This window comes from Sarcophilus harrisii, chromosome 3 (assembly GCF_902635505.1).
Source record: "Sarcophilus harrisii chromosome 3, mSarHar1.11, whole genome shotgun sequence".
Lineage (NCBI taxonomy): Eukaryota > Metazoa > Chordata > Mammalia > Dasyuromorphia > Dasyuridae > Sarcophilus > Sarcophilus harrisii.
In genome coordinates, this window is record NC_045428.1 from 517,063,178 (window position 1) to 517,083,834 (window position 20,657).

The 20,657-nt window shown below is 33.4% G+C and overlaps 1 protein-coding gene across 3 annotated transcripts in view; it reads right to left on the bottom strand.

The window, feature by feature from the left end:
* Nucleotides 1–1,540: 1,540 nt before the first annotated feature.
* Nucleotides 1,541–20,657, bottom strand: part of NOX4 (NADPH oxidase 4) — a 232,949-nt gene continuing 213,832 nt past the window's right edge. For 2 of the 3 annotated variants that reach the window (XM_003764641.2, XM_031961906.1), the window contains 4 exons: nt 16,101–16,209; nt 13,375–13,443; nt 12,080–12,180; nt 1,541–3,304 (listed from right to left, as the gene is read on the bottom strand). In XM_003764641.2, the coding sequence (XP_003764689.1) occupies nt 3,184–3,304; nt 12,080–12,180; nt 13,375–13,443; nt 16,101–16,209 (400 nt within the window). In that variant the 3' untranslated portion in view covers nt 1,541–3,183. The other variant, XM_031961907.1, reaches the window with a different exon arrangement.

The following is a 20,657-nucleotide window of genomic DNA, read 5'->3' on the forward strand; positions in this document are numbered from 1 at the left end:
TAATAATGTGCTTTTATACAGTCCAGAAATGTATGATTTTAGCTTTGAAAGATGCTGGGATGGCCAATAAACCAAACTGTTTCCTGAATTTAACACACCATGAAGAGAATCTATAGAGGTTGAACCTGCTATATCTTTGGTATAAAAACCTGTCAGATGGGAAAGTTCCATCTATAAATGCATTGCGACTACTCTGAAATACATCTTAGCAAGTTGCATAGAGTACTGATAGGTTAAGTGACTTAACTGTGCAGAGTCATGCAATCAGCATGTCTGAGGTAGTGCTGAAACTCAGTTCTTGATCCTAAGGATTACCTTCTCTCTTCTGTAGGAAAAGTTCTTAACCAATATTCTATATTTTTAAGAAAGATTTTGATAACTGTATTTCAATATTCTTGGTTTTCTTTATAATCCTACATGTTTTATTTTGTGCATTTAAAGACATCACTCCAAGGAGTCCATTGGTTTCATAAGACTGCTATAAGGGTCCAAGAAATGCAAAAAGATTAAAGCTACTATTGTACCATCCCAATATATGTCTCAACTCATAATAATATTGCAAATAGGCATAGTGCATCATTGGGCAAAATAATTTTACAATCAATTACTATCTTAAGTAAGACATCTTTTCTAACATGATCTTTTTCCCTCCCTCCCCAGTTGTTAATACTCCCAACAGGGAAAAATGTATTTATTTTACATAAATTTATATTAATTTTTATGTACATGTCGTTGTACCTGATATAATGAATGCTCCTTGAGGGTACTAATTTTTGTTTTATCTGTAGGCCTAGTACAATGCTTGACACATAGGAAGAGTTTAATAAATATGTGTTAAGTAAAACTGAGTATATTAAGTAATAAAAATAATGGCTTTTCTAAGTCATCTAAATTGCAACCATTCAATCAGTGAGCTCTAAATAATTTTAGAGCAAGCTTTTATGAAATCATTATTGGTGAATCTGAGTCTGGTTGATAGTGACTACAGATTGCAGGATCTCCCCCATAATTAATAGCTTCCTTTCTCTTCTCTAATCTTGTTGTTGAAAATAATCTACCCTTCTTCAAAATTCTCATGGCACTTCAAACTTCTCCTTTGTATCCATAATATTGTTCAGGGAGTTTTTATTTGAATATTGTCAAATCCTTCTATTCACTCCATAGTAGACTAGAAACAACAACATCTCTGTTCAAACCACCCTAAATCCCCCGCCCCCTTCTAGTACCATACTAATACATACATACATACATATACATAAATATACATATAGATACATCTTATATATACATAGTTTGCATATATTAAAGGGAAGGTATTAGAAGTATGTATGTGTATATGTATATATAAATATATTATGTGGGTATACGGATCTATACATACAAAGATATATCTGTCTTATATGTACAGGGTTTTTTGCATATTAATCTTCCCATCAGGATGAGAATTCATTGAGGGCAGGGACTTTTTAATTTTTTCCTTTCTTTGTATTTCTAGTGCCTAGCAAATATGTAATAAATGCTGGTTAATTGACTACTTGATTTTTAATCTTTGTATCTTCAGCATATTTCAAAAATGTTTATTGAATGACATCGAATTATGTCATGGAACATGCATGCCAAGCCCTCCTGATTATACCATTGCACCAGATTTGTGAGTATTTGAAAGCTATACACACATTTAAATAGCACAGATTTGATTTTGCAGTGAAACAAACCTATCCCTTTCTGAGCTAAGAATTCCATGGTCCCTTAACTGGAGTCTCAGTAATAGTTTAAAAAAAAAAAAAAACAGTAGTAGGAGGAAAAAATTGAGAATATTTTTGAGAATATTTATCACTGCTGAGACACAAAATATTAGATGCTGGAAAGATAACACCTTTAATATTGGACTTATTAGCTCTGTTAACCTGTAATATTTGATTCTTTATGCCGTAGTTAAATCCCAAAATGTTAGTGGTATAGTTAGTGATATAATAGGTACTTCCTGCTTGTGTAAAGTGACTGTACTTTCAGTGATCTCAGAGAGCTCCCCAGCCAAGGAATGACCAGGATTATCTTATTTCTGTGGAGGCTAAAAACAGAAGTGAACTCTTTTATTCTCCAAGTGAATATTAGTAAGTAAATTTTTAAGAGTTCTACCATAAGAAACTGCAAAGAACAGAAAGGCTTAGAGGAAGGGAGTGACAGTCACCTATGACTGTGTAGATTAGACACAGCACCCTATCCCTCCCAATTTTTTTTTTTTAAAGTATAAATTCATGAAATTTTAAGAGTGAATTGCTGATGCCATCCATACCAATTCCCTTCCTTAATTTACAAATGAAGAAACAGGTCCAAAGAAGTCAAATGATTTTGAAACGACCATATAGCTAATTGATGGTTAAAGATTCTCTGATTCTCACGCTAGTATTTATTTGCTTTTCTTCAAAGACCAAAAAAATTAAGGATAGGCCTATGAAGATTAGGCATTTGGTTTAGCCTCTATCAGGGAACAATATAAATCTTTGAATTGAAGGAAAGTTTAACATTAAAACATAAAAATATATATTCCCATATCCATACTCACACAAACTTTCATCCCAGAGTCTAGAAATTGTAGGCATTAAGTGGAGGTATCAGCATCAGTAGTAAAGATGTTGATGGAATACCCGTATCAATAGAGTCCTAAGTTACTGTGTGTAAAGTATAATACATTTGCATGGATTTTTTCAAATTAAAGCTATTTTTTGTATGAAAAGCAAAGAAGGTAGTATGAGACTTGATATATGCATTTTTAATTTTGATCAATGTAGAACCTGTTCAACCAAAAATAACTGAAGGATAACAGAGGCAATCAGCCTCATACAGAGAAAGTTCAGCCATGCAGTGGGAAGCTCTTCAATTAGCCATAAAATCAACAATGTGCATCTACTGGCTTTCTTTTTAATGTAAGCATTGAACACCAAATCATGGTAGTCCACATTTTGCTGATCCTCTTGGGTTCCCAGATTAAACCTATAATATGGATGGACTATCATCTTGCCATCTCCCCTACATTTCCATTTTAAATAATCATAAATAAGAAAACCTCATTATTCTTGGGCACTTGTTATCTGTTGACTATGGCTGACTTTAAAAGTCTCAAAAATTGCACTAGATCCTTTTGAAGTGTCCATCCTTGTCCCTGTATGTCCCCAAGTGCTTTCAGCTGAACGATTCCTTATTGTATTCAAATCTTGTCCCATAAGCATTGTTCTGGTTACTTAGTTGATGAAGAGTCTTGGAAATTGAACTGGGCCCACAGCAGAAAACACCAACTGTTTTCCTGGTAAGAATTAGGAAGAAGTAGGAAATAGAAAACCACAGAGACAATTAATTCAATACACGAAGGTAAATATATTACATGAATTATATATATCAAAATGGTTAGTAAAAGTTTCCCTGATAGTTGCATGTAATATATTAGACATATTTACCTCATCATTCTGTCACTATCAGCATATATTCGATTCTAGTTAATAAAATCAGAAAATGAGTTTTATAAGACTTTTCCATAATGTTTAACCAGCATCAATCCGGGACAGCTAATTCCCAATCCAGGGGATTTTCTCCATACTTTCTCTTCTAAAATGAACCACCTCATTACTGTCTCAATGATTTCTCATATTTATATGAAAAAAGAAAATGAAGAAAGAACTTTTCCATATCAAGAGGTTACTTTAAAACTACTAATTTCTATTCAGATTCAAAATAAAAAATTTTCAATGGGTATATGAAATCAATCATTTCACATATATGTGAAATTCATCAAGTTTTCCTATTATTCACTAATTCACATTTGTTCTCAAAGCATTGTCTAAACAAACTAAATAAACCCTCTCCTCGACTCCTGAATTTAGCTGAAATATTCTAATGTACCTAATAGGAGATGTTCCATGTTGTAGCTATATTATCTTATTCCACCCCATCCTCCAATAGGATTTTAAAATTAAGAAGGGTGAGACTATGCTTTAGCTAAGCTTTCTCTCTACACTAAGATCCAACTTACTGCTCTATATTCAAAAGGAATATGATAAATGTTCCTTGAATGAAATAACAGCAATGATAGCAATTGCAATAATTACTTGCATTCCACCTATATAAGTGGGGGGTAGGGAGAGAAAGAATCCTGAGTTTGGAGCCTGTATTCAAGTCCTGGCCCTAACAATAATTATTTGTTGAACTTTGAGCAAGTCTCTTAATTCAGTTGGCTTTAGATTCTCACTTTAAAAAATGAGAAGTTTGGACCAGATGACTTCAAAGGTCTCTTCTAGCTAAATGTATTCAACCTCAAAATTTATGCAGCACTTAGGTTTACAAAATGCTTTCCACAGAGTAAGTTATTTAAGCCTCAAAACAATCTGGGAAGCAGATGCGATTTTAATTCTCATTTTACAAATGAGGAAATTGATATTCTAGGATACCTTTACATCAAAGTAAATTCTATAGATCACTGTCAACTCAACTGATGCGCCACAATGCATACTACTAGACTGTTACCTTCTTAAAAATACATGCCTTAAATTAAAGGTGTGGGAACTAGTCAGTTAAGAGGATTTTAATTAAGATATTCAAAATAGGGAATATAAAGGAAGAATCAAAGGAACTGGGTTTGAAGATAAAATATTAGCAGAGTGTATATCAGTACTTTACTAATCAAAAGTTCATTTTCTTCATTTGTAAAATCAAGATAGTAAAATTTATGTGGCCTACTTCCTAGGATTATTGTAGAAGCCATGTTTTTAGGTATTATGTACAATATAAATCTATTTTGTTTTGTGTTGCTGTTTTCTTGGATAGATCTAAATGTATCAAGCCATTAAGAAGCCAACGAGTATAGTCCTAGAGGAACTGCAGGAAATCTGTCCACATTTTATTGACTGTGCAAGATGTTCTCATGTAGACATCCAGCTAAAGTATGATACCTTTCATTTATTTTTTCTCATCTCTTCTTCTTTTGGATGCTCTATCTCAGAAGTTAAAGGCAGACAGAATAAAATAGGAAAATACTAAGAAAAGAGGGAGGGGTGATAAATACCCCCAAAAAAAACTTTTATGAGAGGCAAAAGGCAGCCCTCTGAAAAATACATAAAATACACTACAAAAAAAGATCATCCTTGACAACAGGAACTGATTTTTACTTATTTTAGTATATATACCATATTCTATCTCTTTATGAACTACATGTGTAGTGAATATTTGCTTACATATTGACTAAATGAATATAATCTCTCTCTAGTACAAAAGCTAGAAAAATATGGGAAAATGAGAAGCAAAAGTATACTCATTCTTTTTTTTTAATTTGAGTAAGTCTTAATCTTTTATGACTAGATTGTCAACACTTACTGGTTTTTTTCCTATTTGTTAATCCTCATTTTGAAATCTGAATATGATTTTGGAATTTTTAACATGAATATAAATTATATTAAGTATGCTTGTTCAAATTTCTTTCTATTCCACACTTTTCTTTCTATTTCTTTCAATTTATGTGATATTTTTTCTCCAAAAGTGATCGATGCATCAAAAAATTGTACTGACCTTTCTTCAAATATTTTGTTTGAAAATCTAGGATATGCATTTTTGATTTCCTTCACAAGCTAATTGTACAATATTTCAGAGTCTGATTCTTTTTGTACAGCAAAATAACGGTTTGGTCATGTATACTTATTGTGTATCTAATTTATATTTTAATATATTTAACATCTACTGGTCATCCTGCCATCTGGGGGAGAGGGTGGAGGGTAAGAGATGAAAAATTGGAACAAGAAATTTGGCAATTGTTAATGCTGTAAAGTTACCCATACATATAACCTGTAAATAAAAGGCTATTTAAAAAAAAGGAAAAAAAGAAAATCTAGGATAAATACTACATTTTAATTGTTATTAAGGATAGATTGCTAGAATTAGACAGGAAGATGTAAGTTTAAATTCTAGATCCTATACTTACTGTGTGTCCTGACTAAATTACTTAATTTCTCTACATCTTAGCTTCTTCATTGGACTTTATGATCTCTAAGATCCCTTCTAGCTCTAAATCAATGAACTTTTAAAGAATGCTTCCAGGAGAGTAGACAATAATGGTGTAATACAAAATGTCAGCAGCAGATGGTGCACATCAGCTCCTTTGAGGCAGTTCAAAAATACAGTCTGGTTTAGTTATTGGTCAAGTGTTATTAATCGCCTGCCCTCCCTCCCTTCTCCCACCCCCCCCCTCGCCTTTCTTAATTAAAACAACAAGAAGAACTAAAAAACCCAACAAAATGAGTCAATAAAAAAAGCAAAAACAATTCAGTGATTTCAGATGAATTAACTATAAATGATTTTCTATTCTTTGGGGAACTTTGATTTCTTAATTAAGCAACTGCAAGAAAGGAGAAATGCCAGGAATCTATATCTGCTTGGAATGAAAATACCCTCATCAGAAGTTGGTTCTAAAGGCAACAAGATGGTTCATACTATAACTAACTAGGATTGTCCAGATAGTTTAAGATGGAAGTCTTATCTCACCTAATTTCTGCTCCCACACTTACAGAAGCCAAATGGAAATTATGCAAAGACTTGCTCCCCTTGCTTGGGAAGATATGCATGGGACACATTGTTGAAGGGAGTACACACAATAATTTCTTAAAGTCAGGGAATGTTTTATTTTTATTTTTGTGCCCCAGTATCTAGTAGAGTGGTTGGCACAAAGTAGATAATTATTACTTGTTGATAAAGTGAGTAATTAGATGAAGTATTGGCAACAATAAAAGCAGGGAGCCTGAGAATTCTTAGAGGAGTATCTAAGAAGGAATTATATTTTCTTTTGGGGATGTCTAGAGTGGAGCCAAACTTTAGATAATTAAGTCTGGTTGGTTGGCATTAACTTTCCATCATTACTTTTTTTTTTTTTTTTTTTAAACATAATATGCTTTCATGTCATGAATACCTTTTTCTCCTCTCCCTTTATGGAGCCATATTGCAAACATTACTTTTTCCCAAAAGTATTTTCAAGTATTTGCACAAGTTAGTTTTTAACTAACTTCTTATATACTTAGGATCCACTGTCTGACTTCTGAGTCTGAATTGTTTTCTGGCTACAGGAATAACTTCTTTGGGTTATATGTGATTAGTTGCTATCTTGCACAAGAGATTTATAATGAAATCATGTCTCTCTCTCTATTTAATATATTTTGAATATGTTTATAAAATCACCTTTGGAGAATGTTCTCTAAAAGTTCTATTAAGATGTCTCATTGTGGCATAGAAGTGATTCTTGCATTCTGAATGCTAAGGCAATGGAACAAAAGCTCTAACAAGTCCCATCATGCTGGAATGGCTTGAATTTTAGCTTTTGGAATAGGCTGACTCTATTTTTTTGAGAACTAACTTAGCTAATTATAAAGAAAGATATACCAGGAGATTGAGCTCTTGATAATGATTTTTTTTCATGACAAATCATCAAACAAAGAAAAAAAAAAACCCAGTCTTAGGGAACAAACTTCCATCTATGAAGTGAAGATAGAATGATAAGAAAGGAAGCAGAACAGTCTATGAAACATATAGTTTGTAAGCATCTACAAAGTTCAAATTGGCTACTGGTGATCAAACTTTGGGAAGTACATGGATGAGGCTTGTGTAGGCTAGATGGGTATATTCTGTTGTGATCTCTAGAAATAACTTCTAAATTTATGAAATTACAGAGATAAGAAATCTCTATCCAAGGCTCAGCTCAGGTGCTATTTTCAAGTCCCTCATAATTAACACTCCATTCTTCTTTATTCTATTTTATTATATTTCTACATCTGTTTTCATACCATATGCAGCATTAGAATACAGGACCCTCAAACACCATGAAATGTTGTATTTGTGTCTTTATATTCTCCATGCCTTTGAAATTTAATCATTTAAAAATTAATTTTCCTATTTTTAAACTTAATTTATAAAAAGCAAAAAAGCAAGTTTCATCGGCAAAAGAAGTAAAGTTCATATCATGTTAAACCGGAAATGTTAAAATGAGTATTTAGATAGCCTCTTTCCCACAGAGATGGAAGGAAAAAGCAATGGTATATACTGTTTGATAGACATATATCAAATTGAAAGAGGGAGGTCTGTACCACCCTCCAATTTCTAGTTTTCTCTGAGTAGATTTAAAGAAAAGAAATTATTCACAGAAAACTTATCCTGGTATTCCTCAATGAATTTTAGACAGAAGCAGTGGATAGTTAAGAATAATAATAATAAAAAAGATTTTTCTCTCTCTTCTGTTGTATCAACAATATCCACACACTTATGGTAATAACTACAAGTATGAATAGCCTCAGAATGAAATTCACACCAAAATTCTGCTGCTGAAAACCAATTGAGAAACAAGGTATAGGAAGTTTTAATGTAATTTCCAAGATAGCTGTAAATTAAGCTGGCAGAACTCCAGTATTTACTAAGAGAACATCTGAAAAAAAAATACAATTAAATAAAAGTTTGAGACATGTATCAACTCATTCTAGATAGTACGGGACCTTCATATCCTTGCTTCAACTGAAATATCTTGGTTGTACATAAACTTCCATCCTGTTAGAACTGAAAATAACCTTGAAACATATCTAGTCCAACCTGCTAATGTTCAAAATGACAAAATAGATCTAACATAATTAAGTGACTTTTCAGATAGAGTGCTAAGTGGAGGAAATAGAACTAGAATGTAGAACTTGTGACTTTCAAGGTAGCAATCTTGTAATTATATAGCCAATATAGTAATTATATAGCCATAATGTGTTCATCGGGTTTTGTTTTTTGTTTTTTTTTTTCATTTAAAGAAATGTATGATAGCCTTGGAATCAGAGGTCCTGAATCCAGATCCTATTTCTCTTACTACTTCTATAGCCTTTGTACATAATTTAACCTCTCTGGGCTTCAGTTATAAAATGAGGGAGCTGTATTACATGGCTTCTTGGGTCCCTTCAGGATGCAAATCCATGATTCTACGATCATATTTATTAGAAGAAAAAGTCAGCTAGTCTATCCTAGGTAATGATCATGCTATAATCAAAACAGTATTAGCATTAAGTAAGTAGATATGAATGAGTCACTTATATTATGTGAGCTTTAGTTTCCTCATTTACAAAATGAGGATAACAGTACTTACTTGAAAAGGTCTGATGATGTTCAATGAACTACTATATGTAGAGAGCTTCTCAAACATTAAATTGCTATATAAATCAACTAATGCATATTGCCATAGAGGTAGGTGGGTAGCACTGGACAGAGTATTATAGTCAAGAAGACCTGGATTCAAATCAGACTCAGATATTTACCAGCTGTGTGATTATGGGCTAATCATTTAACAGTCTATCTACCTCAGTTTTCTAAAATGGAAAATGAAAAAAAAAATTATAGCAACAATTACCCAGTGATGTTAGGAAGACAGAATGAAAGAATATTTGTCAAGTTTAGTGCAATGTTTGGCTCATAGTAAGTGTTTAATAAATTCTTGTTCCCTTGCCTTCCCCTGCTAAATAAGGAAGCATCTCCTCTGATAGTGACTCAAAGGCAAATACATGATCTTTAACCAAGGGATATTTAGGTACAGTGAAATGATCTGATCCAGTCTAATGCACCTAATAAAGTCCAGCAATGTGCTCACAAATATTGACAATGACAAAATTCAGACAGCTTGTGAAATATTAGAAGACTAGTAAAAAAAAAAAATTGGGGAGGATACATAGAGAGGGGTGAGAGTATGTAATTAAATCTAGTTAGCCAGCATGAATTTTCCATCATTGCTATTTTGATAAGGATATTTTATGAAACTATCATATCACAGACATGACATTTTTAAGACATTCAAGTATTTGTACAAGTTAGCTTTTAAGTAACTTCCTTTTTTGGTCTGAATTTGGGGTCAGAATTTTTTTCAGGATACAGGAATAATATTTGGGGAAGATGTGATCACTTTCATCCAACTCAGTGACATAACTGGACTTGAGACACCATATGAAAAGATAAGATCTATGTTTTACTAAAAACAGATATATATTTCTATGTTTTCTTCATGAAAATGTTCCTTTATGAGAAAAAGAAGAGAAAAGAGGACAGATCAGGGCAGGAGAGGGAAGGAGGAAAGAGAAGAGGAGAGAGTAAGGGAGAAGAGAAAGATGGGAGAAGGAGAGGGGAAAGAAAGAGAGGGGAGAAGAGGAGAAAAGAAAGGACAGGACAAGAGGAGAGGGGAGGGAAGGAGAGAAAGAGGGGAGGGGAAAGAAAAAGAGGGAAGAGGAGGAGAAGAGAGGAGAAGGGAGAAAAGGAGAAGAGGAAGAGAAAAGGAGAGGAAAGGGGAGAGAAGGCAGGAAAGAGGAGGGCAGGGGAAGGAAGGAGAGGAGAAAACAGAGAAGGGAGGGGGAAGGGGAAAGTGAGGGAAAAATGTGTTCACTAAGGCACTGACCAAGAGGAATTGTTGGCTCAAATGAACAGTAAACAGAATGAAACAAAGAATTTCATCTGGGTAGGAAAATGAAAATTATGAGTAGGAAAAGAAAAGAAATCATTGATATTCACAGAGAGTACTAGATTGGGACATCTTGACATAGGGAGTCAGGGAGGTAAAGGAATAATCAATTACCTTAAATAAAGGAAGCCACGGTAATAGAATCTTTATGGAAGTTGGTGGCTGGTAGCTAAGTGAGCTCAGAGCTCAGGAAAGCTGAAACATCAACGTATGTTGAAATCTGAGAAGCAATAAGCACTAGGAATGAAAAAGCAGACAGCTCCTAGAAGCAAGCAGAGGAAAACTACACACACACACACACACACACACACACAGAGTTGGGGAATATATAGATAAATATAGATCGACATAGACAAATTATATGTATGTGTACACATTTTCTAATGGGGAGGCATTCAGGAGATGAGAGAAAAGAGGAGATATTCCTGAAAAAGCCTCAATGAAGTAACCTTAATCTGAGCAGTGAAATAAAGATGAGCACTTAAAAATCAGCAGTAAAAAGCTGTGTAACTTTGGGTACCTCCCTTGATTCTACACCTGAGTAGAATCTATTCATCTGTTATATGAGAGGATTAGCTTAGATTCAGTTCATTTCAATTTAGCAAACATTATTAAGCACCTACAACACACAAAGCACTGTGCTAGGTACTAAGATACAAAGATGAAAACCATCACTTTATCTAACATTAAGAGCCTTATAACATACTTGAGGTGAGAGGAGAGATGTAATATGCATGTATAAGACTCAAGGTAGAGTGTGAAAGAAGCAAAGGAGAGACTCAGGCAAAATATTCTAACAAAAATTTTAAAATAGATTGAGCATTTTTTATTTTATTTTATTTTTATTTTTTTTAGAGAATATTTTCAATTAAAAGAAGGGACATGGGGAATTATCAGGAAAGGCTTCATGGATGAGGTAGGACCTGAGTTGAGTTTACATGAATGCTTGGTAGCTATAGATAATAGGAAACTATTATCTGGAGAGGAAAAGACTGGAGTAAGAGGAAACCAGTTAGAAGGCTTTTACAATAATCTAGGATCTCTACTAGTATGAGTTTATAGAATCCACAATCATCCCCTTGACATGATGAGATATAAAGGGATTATATTATTTTTGTTTATTTGGTTCAGTCTTCCACTGAGGTGGATAACTGCATCACTTTATGTGCAGATTTTCACAGTCATTCATTCGTACTAATAATATTTACATAAAGCTTTAAATTTTGCAAAGCACTCTGTACATATTATCTGATATTATCATCACAACAATCCTGGGAAATAGGTGCTATTATTGTCTCCATTTCACAGATGAGGAAACTGAAGTAGATAAAGATTAAGTCGCACAGGTAGATAGAGTCCAAAGTCAGAATCCCAATCAAGAATTCCAAACTCTAGATTTAATGTTCTACTACCTCTACCACTTAGGTCCCATCTAAAGTTCATCTAAAAATAATCTAATCATGCATCCTAAAACATTTTACCATTTACATCAACTACTATGGTACCTTGGAAAAGCAAGTAAAACAAACGATGTTATTAATCACTAACCACATTTCAAAATTCTATAGGCTTAGTACTTACCCTCTGTTACATTTGGCTATTTCATCAAAGAGAAGTTTCCATTGAGGTCTTCCAATAAAAAGTCTAGAATTCAGTGCCTGATACTTTTCACCAATTATTTTCTGCCAAAAATAAAATGTTCCATTCTGCATGACTTAACAGATTTTCAAGATAACCCATTGCTCTGACATTATTCCTACAAACACCATGGCTCTCTACCAAAACACTGGAATGAAGAACATTTAAGAATTAAGTGGCAAAGAATTAATAATTACTTTTAGACATTATCCATTTCCCTTTTTCCCTTTTAATTTCTGTAATTGTCTTGCCTGTATTTCTTATAAAATGCTGATTACTCTTTGACTTGTTTGTTGCCACAATTTTTTAAAATAACCATGTGACAATATGTGACAAAGAATGTGATGTAATTACGCATTCTCAGCATAGATATTATATGGTTGCTGTTACAATATAAAGACTACTATTATAGCTAACTCATCATACAAGTGAAATACTACAAATGAGCACTACAAAGTTAGAACTATATTTCACAGTTACCATAAGTTTAATATAGAACGCCTTGGTACAATGCCTACATATTCAATGGTCTAATTATCTAATTGTTGACTAAATTAGACTAAATGTTGACTAAATGATACAAACAACTCACTCCAAAAATGGAATCGAATAAGGGAGTTGGAGTGGAAAGGGATCTAATGCTAGCAGGCAGGATACTAGACTGGGAGTTGATGCATAAATCAGGATTTTAATTGTGGTAGAATGGCAACTAGTCATATCTAGTGTGTAGGATAATATAGCAATGAAAGAGAAAAAATACTGAAGTCAAAAAATAACTAGTGAATTAAGTTAACTATAAAGCACTATATGAAGGTGAATTGTTGCAGTTATCATTATTATTGCTATTATTAATGCCTAGTTAGACATGTCTGAGTCATTCTACAGTACTAAATTTTCCTGTAAGGAAATTAGGTCAAATGTACATTCATTTTCCCTCTCCACTGCTACTACCTCCATCCCCAATCCAGTACAGAGAAACTTCATGAAAGCATACCTACTAGTAGAAACTGCATTTAGACCATGGAAGGCATTGATGGCTTTAAGGATAATCCATGGAGTTTAGGCACAGGATTCTGAAGACAAGATTCTTGGGACAGATTGTCTTTTAAAAATGCCTTCAGAGACAGCTTTTTGCATGATGTCTTCCTGTTTAAATTACTGAGGGCTTCTGCTATGCCCAATCTCCCCCATGAGGTATGATAAGCCTCCTGTAGTTTCAGACAACCTTAATCACATACCTGTATTCCATCTGTTTGACTGAGGTACAGCTGGATGTTCACGTAGTCAGGTCGGTTCTCCTGCCAAAGCTGGGAGGATACCAGCACATTGTTTTATTTTTTCCTATACACATTATTTCCTACCAAATTCTATGTTTCTGTGATTCTGAATTTTACCAGTACTTGCGACTTACACATCACATATCCAGTTCTATACAAAATATTGTTCTAGGTACCGAGGAATATATGAAGTTTAGAGAAGATATACTCAAGGTCCTTATGGGTCATGTAATTTGTAAGCATAAAATAGAAAGATATAAAAATTTCATGTGATGTCAGAGAAAGGATCAGATTTCAAAGAATGAAATAAGTATAGATAACAGAATTGAGATCATTTGAGTAGAGTATTAAAGTATGGGAGAGAAGGATGAGAAAGAGCATTCCAGGGATAGGGAACAAGGTAAGCAAAGATAAAATTAGGAAATCACAGAGGATTGAGGGGATTGCTAGATCTTTCTGAGATTACCTTCTTTGTATATATTTCATTTATGTCATTCATTAAAATGTGAGCTCCTTGAAGGAAGAGATTATGCTTTTTTTTAACTTTTTTTTTATATCTCTAGTGCTTGGTATATTTTTTGAGACACTATAAATACTAAATAAAAATTTGACTGACAGATAACAATGGAGAGATATGATTATACTGATTTATAAGGAAAATGAGTCAGACAATAGTAAAGGATAAGATGGATGGCAAAGAGCATGGAGATGGATAGCTTTCCATTAAGAGGAAGTCATTTCACTAATCTAGATGGTTTGCAATGTCTTATTGACATTATCTTTATATATATAGTCTATTGATTCTAGATCCTGTACTATATTCACTGCATAACCTATCTGCTTCTAGACTTGAAAAATAAGCATTAAAATAAGTTGTAAAAGAATATTGTAGACTTTTAAGGAAGATATTTCATTAAGAGTGGTGGGCAAAAATAGTCAGATTGCAAAGGGTTAAAGATAGAATAAATAATGAAAAAGTATATACAAGAACTCAGTCAATCAACAAGCATTTATTAGATACCAACTACATGCCAAGAACCAGGGTACATACTGGGAATGTGAAGGCAAAAATAAACACACACACACACACACACACACACACAATGTGTCTGTGTATGTCTGTGTGTGTGAAATATATATGAGGCAGGTGATTAAGGAGGTATCACCTTATGGGAGCATCAAGAAAGATCTCATGATGGATATTGCACTTGAGCAGGGTCTTGAGAGCGAGTGTGTTTTCTAAGAGACAGAGGTAAGGAAAGAGTACATTTCAGACATAGTATACAATTTGTGTGTAGACCCAGATATAGGAGACAGCAAGGCATGTATGAGAAACAGCAAGAAAAGCAGTTTGGTTTGCTAGTAAAATAGAAGTAGAGAAATGTAGAATTCTAGAAAATAAGTTGAAGTTAGGATGATTTTTAAATGCCAAAGAAGATTTTGTATTTGATCCTAGAAGTTATAGGGAAACAGTGAAGTTTATTTGAGAACAATCAGATCTATATTTTAGGAAAATCACTTTGAGATGTAGAGAATAGATTGAAAAAGGAAAGTAACTTGGGAAATAAGACCAATTAGGAGGTAAATGCAATAGTCAGGAGAGAGAAAATCAGCTTCTGAACCAGGAGAGAAGCATATGTGAAATCTATGGACATGTTTAAAAAGTTACAAATTTGATATATTCTTAATTATCAGTAACAAAGTCTAAAAACTAATCTGGTTCTATGCGTTTATTCATTCTATTGGGAACTACCAAGAAGTAAATTTAAGTTGCAACTCAGAAAATGGTGTATAAATTATTCTGCAATTTTCAATTCCTACCTTTAGTTAAAGTCTAATTTAAATGCCACATCCTCCAAGAAGTTTTGCTTGCTACCCCAGGGTAGTAACAACTTGAACCTCACACTACACATTTGTAATTGTATTCCTTTATCACACTCATCATGTATTATTTGTTATGCATTATAATTGCACATGTTTGCACTTTTTTTTTTGTAGTAAACATTAAGTTTAAAGGACAACTTTGTCTGGTTTGAACTTTGAATATTTCTAAGAACCAGGGATAGCATTCAGTATTCAGTAGGTTCATAGCACAGGACTTTGAACAAAGCAGAAACTTAATACATTTGTGCTGAATGATGAAAATGAAGAATCTCAAAATTTAGCAATTAGAAAAAAGATGGAAAAGCTGTTCCCTTTTCCCTATTCTAAGATATTGCCTTGAGCATAATGGGGGGAAGGGCAGAGAAGGAGGAGTATCATCAGTTTGAACTGGAATATGATCTTATAGGTCATTTAGTCTTCATTTTGTAAATAAGGAAATTGAAAAGCAAAGAGGTCTTACCAGGAGTGAATGGCTAAACTCCAATGTGAGATCCCACATCCTCTGCTTCTCAATCCACTATATTATACTGAGGTTATATATTTAACAACTGCTCTTCCCTGATAAAGCTAACAAGTTGCTTCTCCCTACCCTTTCACCCCCATACCTCTATTTTCTTTGTGTTTTTTTTTTCATAATGCTTCATAGCACATTGGTTGTTATTGACAACAATCCAACTGATTCTTTTAAACAGCCCACTAAAAGGCTTAAATGAAAAACCAGTATCAAAAGGAGCTGGCATTTATGCCCTGGGATAAAAAACAAAACAAAAAAAACCCCATCAATTCTTACTTGACCAAATTACCTTGTTATGCAGCACACAGAGTAAATCTGCAAACCAATGAAAGGATTGGATATCTCTGCACACCCAGATGAAGTACAGTCTTCTGAGCTTGTATGGTCTCCAATCATCCCTTTAAAATTAAATTTTATGTTAGGGAATAAGGCAGCAAAAAAACAATTAAAGATTTGTCTTGGAAAATCTATTTGCCATTAGAAAACAATCAATAAGTAGAGCACCCTATTATCATCTCAATGTCAGAAGATGTAACAGTGACTGAAGTCCCCACATTAATTTGAAACAAAACATTGGTACCAAACCTCGATGTAATGAGCCATGATTACCAGGAGTATAACATTTACACCTAAATATTGCTACTATGTATCACCATATCACCTATCTGATAAATCAGTGCAAAAAATCAAACACACAAAACTGACACACACATCAGAATACCAGTCCTAAACTCTTAGGGGGGGAAATAACAAACTGGATTTCCTTGGATCATAGGCTGGAGAGATCTTGCTCCAAAGTTCATTGGATCTTGACTTGTCTTCCCAGAAATCCCGCCCAAGAATCATTCCAGAAAATGGGTTGTTTACCCTACTTTTAAAAATCTTCAGGGGAGAAGATTGCACAATGCCCCTATGTAATGGATTCCATTGTCACACATTCCAAGAGTCTGTGTTCCTTTTTATTATGATGATGAACTAGTTCTGAGGTTAAGAATTTGTTCTCCTGACAAAGGAGGTGTCCAAATAGTGTCTAATGTGTATTGAAAACAAATTACTTTGACTTGGAAAATATGATTATTTCTCTAAATATCCCTCATGTTCCCAAATTTACACAATGCATCTAATGGATGGAGAGGAGAGAAAAACACAACATAAATGAATACATTTTTCTTGTTTATTTTCTATTTTTACACACCTCAAATTAGACTTCTAATACAAAGTTGTGTGTACTTTAGAAAGAGGCAGGAAGATTCATTTTTTTTTTTGGGGGGGGAGGTAATTTTCTCCTGACATTTTTCTTGGGAGTTTTTATGCCAAATAAGACCATTCAGTGAACTTCTGCTGACAGTCTTCAATTTAAAACACCTGATAACAGAACATTTTCTCATTAAGAGATATTATCTTTGGATCCTCTCCATTTTGGTCTGGTTGAATCAGTAAATATATTTATTAACTGATTACATAACATTAATACATTAATTAGTTGGATGAGCCTCATAGCAAGGCTCAAAAGCTAGCTTTGTTTTCATTTTCCTTGTCATAATTTTGTTTTGTTTTAAGCAATCATAGCATAATGTAAACAGGAATTCTGTTATTAAATAATAAGAACTAAATCCCTTTGTTATTTTATGGCATTTTGTAGCCTTTCATTTATTTTGCCACTTTAAATTACAGTCCTTGTATTGGACCAAAAAGATGAATATTAATATTCTAAACTCAGTGTTTGTCTCTCTTTTTCTTTCTTTTCTTCCCTCTCTTCCTCCCTCTCAAAGTTAATTTCAAGTAGCTATTGTACATGTTCACTCACCTAGCCTAACACCATCTTTAATAAAAACCTATGAAATTACATCATAGAATGCCAAAAAGAAAATAATATTTAAAAAGAGGTTTCTGCTTTATACTAATCGCCATTCCCTCATTGTCTGACTATTCCATTTCATTAGAATTTTAAAAGAATTGATCATTAAATCTTGCTAAATTGTTGAAAGGGGCCAAACTACATATTAAGTTCAATTTGATGTACAGACTTCCATTAGAAGAAATGGTTGATAAAATGAGTATATTATCTCTAATTTTCAATAGATTTCAATTAAAATTATACAAGTAGAAGTTACAGATGTAGGCAGCTATATTCTGTGTGTGATGTATAATATACAAAACTATTAATAAAAATAAGGAAACTAACATTTCTGATGGAAGAAATCTGATTTTTTTTCTTAGCTATAAAATTTTCTTTTAAAAATACTTATTTTTAACATTAACTGACTCCCAAATTCTTTCCCTCCCTCCAGATCTTCCCTATCTATTGACAGGGCAAATAATGTGATGTCAATCATACATGTGACATCATGCAAGACATTTTCATATTAGCCATATTGAAAAAAAATATCAAAACAAAGTGGGAAAAAAGTATACTTCAATTTATATTTGGAATTCATCAATTTTCTCTCTGGAGGTAGATATCATTTTTTCATCATAAGTTCTTTGGAATTATATTAGATTAATACAATGATTGTCTTGGATCAATACAAAAATATTAGCTATGCTTTGATATTAAGGCTGATATATGTGCTTTTTAAAAGTCATCACACATTAAACCTTGTATCTCCACTGAAAATAGTCTATTTCTAGTTTTAGATATTTGGAGAGGGCCAATTTAGTTTTCAAAAAAATCCATGTGTTTCAGGTAATATTATTTTATGAACAATAAACTTAAGATTCTTCTATAGAACAACAGAGGACTCATGGTTCTTGCTTATATTTAATTCTTATAAAAAGACTAATGATGCTTCCTTGAAATCAGGTTGTTCATTGAATGAGGCTTTCTCAATACTAACTAATATGAAAAAGAAAATGCAGAAAATCATCAGAACCAGGATAAGTGAATCATAAACAAACATTTGAAAACTAGATCCTCATATGTTACTGTAATCTTTAGTCTTTATCATAACAAATGGAACTTGAAAACATCTATATCCCTAGGACTGCAATTGGTATTGTTCCTAAAAAAGTCAAAGTAGCTCAACCCCATCATTTCCAACTCTCTTTCTCCTTAAAAATAAAATAAAATTCCAAGAAGTTCTAACCACCAATCTCTTATGATAATGCCCATATTTGTTATTATCACATTATTTTTCAGGATACGGAATGCAACTTTTTATCTTTTTTCTACTTGCCAATGTACTAGAGGGAGAAAACCAGAGTATCATTAAATCTTGGAGTTAGAAAAGGTCATCTACTCTAAGTCTCTAACTCATAAAAACAGATCTGAGAAATGGCCGTTTTGTTTGAATATTCACAGTGACAAGAAAATCACAACTTCTCAAAACAGTTTATTCCAATTTTGGTTATCTCAAATTAATGGATTAAAAAAATATATTTAGGATAGAGCCAAAATAGAGGCTGAATAATCCTGCTTTCTATTGCTTAGTAATAATACATTTTGGACCCATTTATTTTTTTATCCTACTTGGTTTTCCCAATAAAAAAATATTTCTTCACTTTTTTTTTTTGGGGGGGGGTGGGCTATATAAAAGTAAAGGAGAATACACAAGCCTCAGAGGAAACTTCCTTTCCCAGGAGATCTTCATAACAGAAAAATCACAGGTCCCATCCTTTCCCTATGTCCAATCCCTAAATATATACAAGGGAAACCTAAAATTTCTGATCCTGCCTAACGTCCAAAAAATGTTAGAAAGGCAATGTGAGGCTGTGTTAGGGTGAGGAGGGAAAGCATTTTTAACAGTGGTTATAAATAATATATCTTCCAGGAAACTGGGCATACAACTTTGTACTTGTTAGAATTTCTTTAAAAATGGAAATGACTAGATACTGTCAGCATGTACTAAATGCCATCATGTATTTTGACCACCAGAGGAGAAGAAGTACAGCCAGATTCAGAATAACTGTTATGGGGTTATGAAATCAAAATGAGATTATAAGTGGGAGACTATGTCAAAAAAAAAAATAAAGTAATTATTTGGAAAAATAGGAAGTTATTCTGTAGGTGGAAAAAGGCAGGAAATTGCAGCTGGAGCCATCTTACTCCTTCCTTCTTTCTTTCTTTCCTTCCTTCCTTCCTTCCTAGGAAATTGCAGCTGGAGCCATTTTACTCCTTCCTTCCTTCCATTCTTCCTTCCTTCCTTTCTTCCTTCCTTCCTTTCTACTGATACTCTCTTATCTGTATCTGTATTTCTCTGTCTCCCTGTCTCTGTCTCTGTTGCTCTCTCTCTCTTTGTCTCTCTCTGTCTTTTCTTTTCCTTCCTTCCCTCCCTCCCTCTATTCCTTCCTCTCTCCTTCTCTCCCTCTCTTCTTCCTTCCTTCTCCCTCTCTCCCTCCTTCTTTCTCTTTCCTTCCCTCCCTCTCTCTCTCTCTCTCCCTCTCTCTCTCTCTTTCTCTCTCTCTCCTCTTTCTCTTTTTCTCTCCCCTCTCTCTCTTCTGGCCTGTATCTATGATTTCATTAATATGCAAGCTCCCCACATCAATAAACATATGCCACTTGACTGTGATTTATATTCTCTGATAATTCCCTAGAGTATTGTTAAGTGAGTTGTCCATAGCCGCAAAGCCATTATATCTTAGAAACAAGATCCAAGTCTTCCTGACACCAAAATTGTCATTACATCATGTGGCCTCTCATTCTTTTTATTGCCAAAACACTGTTGACCAAATAGAGTTTGGCCAGCCAGCACAATGTTTCAGAAAAGAGTATGTGATGAATAAATTTTGCTTTATTATTTGTAGGGTAAAATGTTGGGCTTTATACTAAAAACCATGGAATGTTTTTGACATTATCTACTTTTTTTTTATTTTTTTCTTACTTTCCCTTTTCATATCTATGACATGA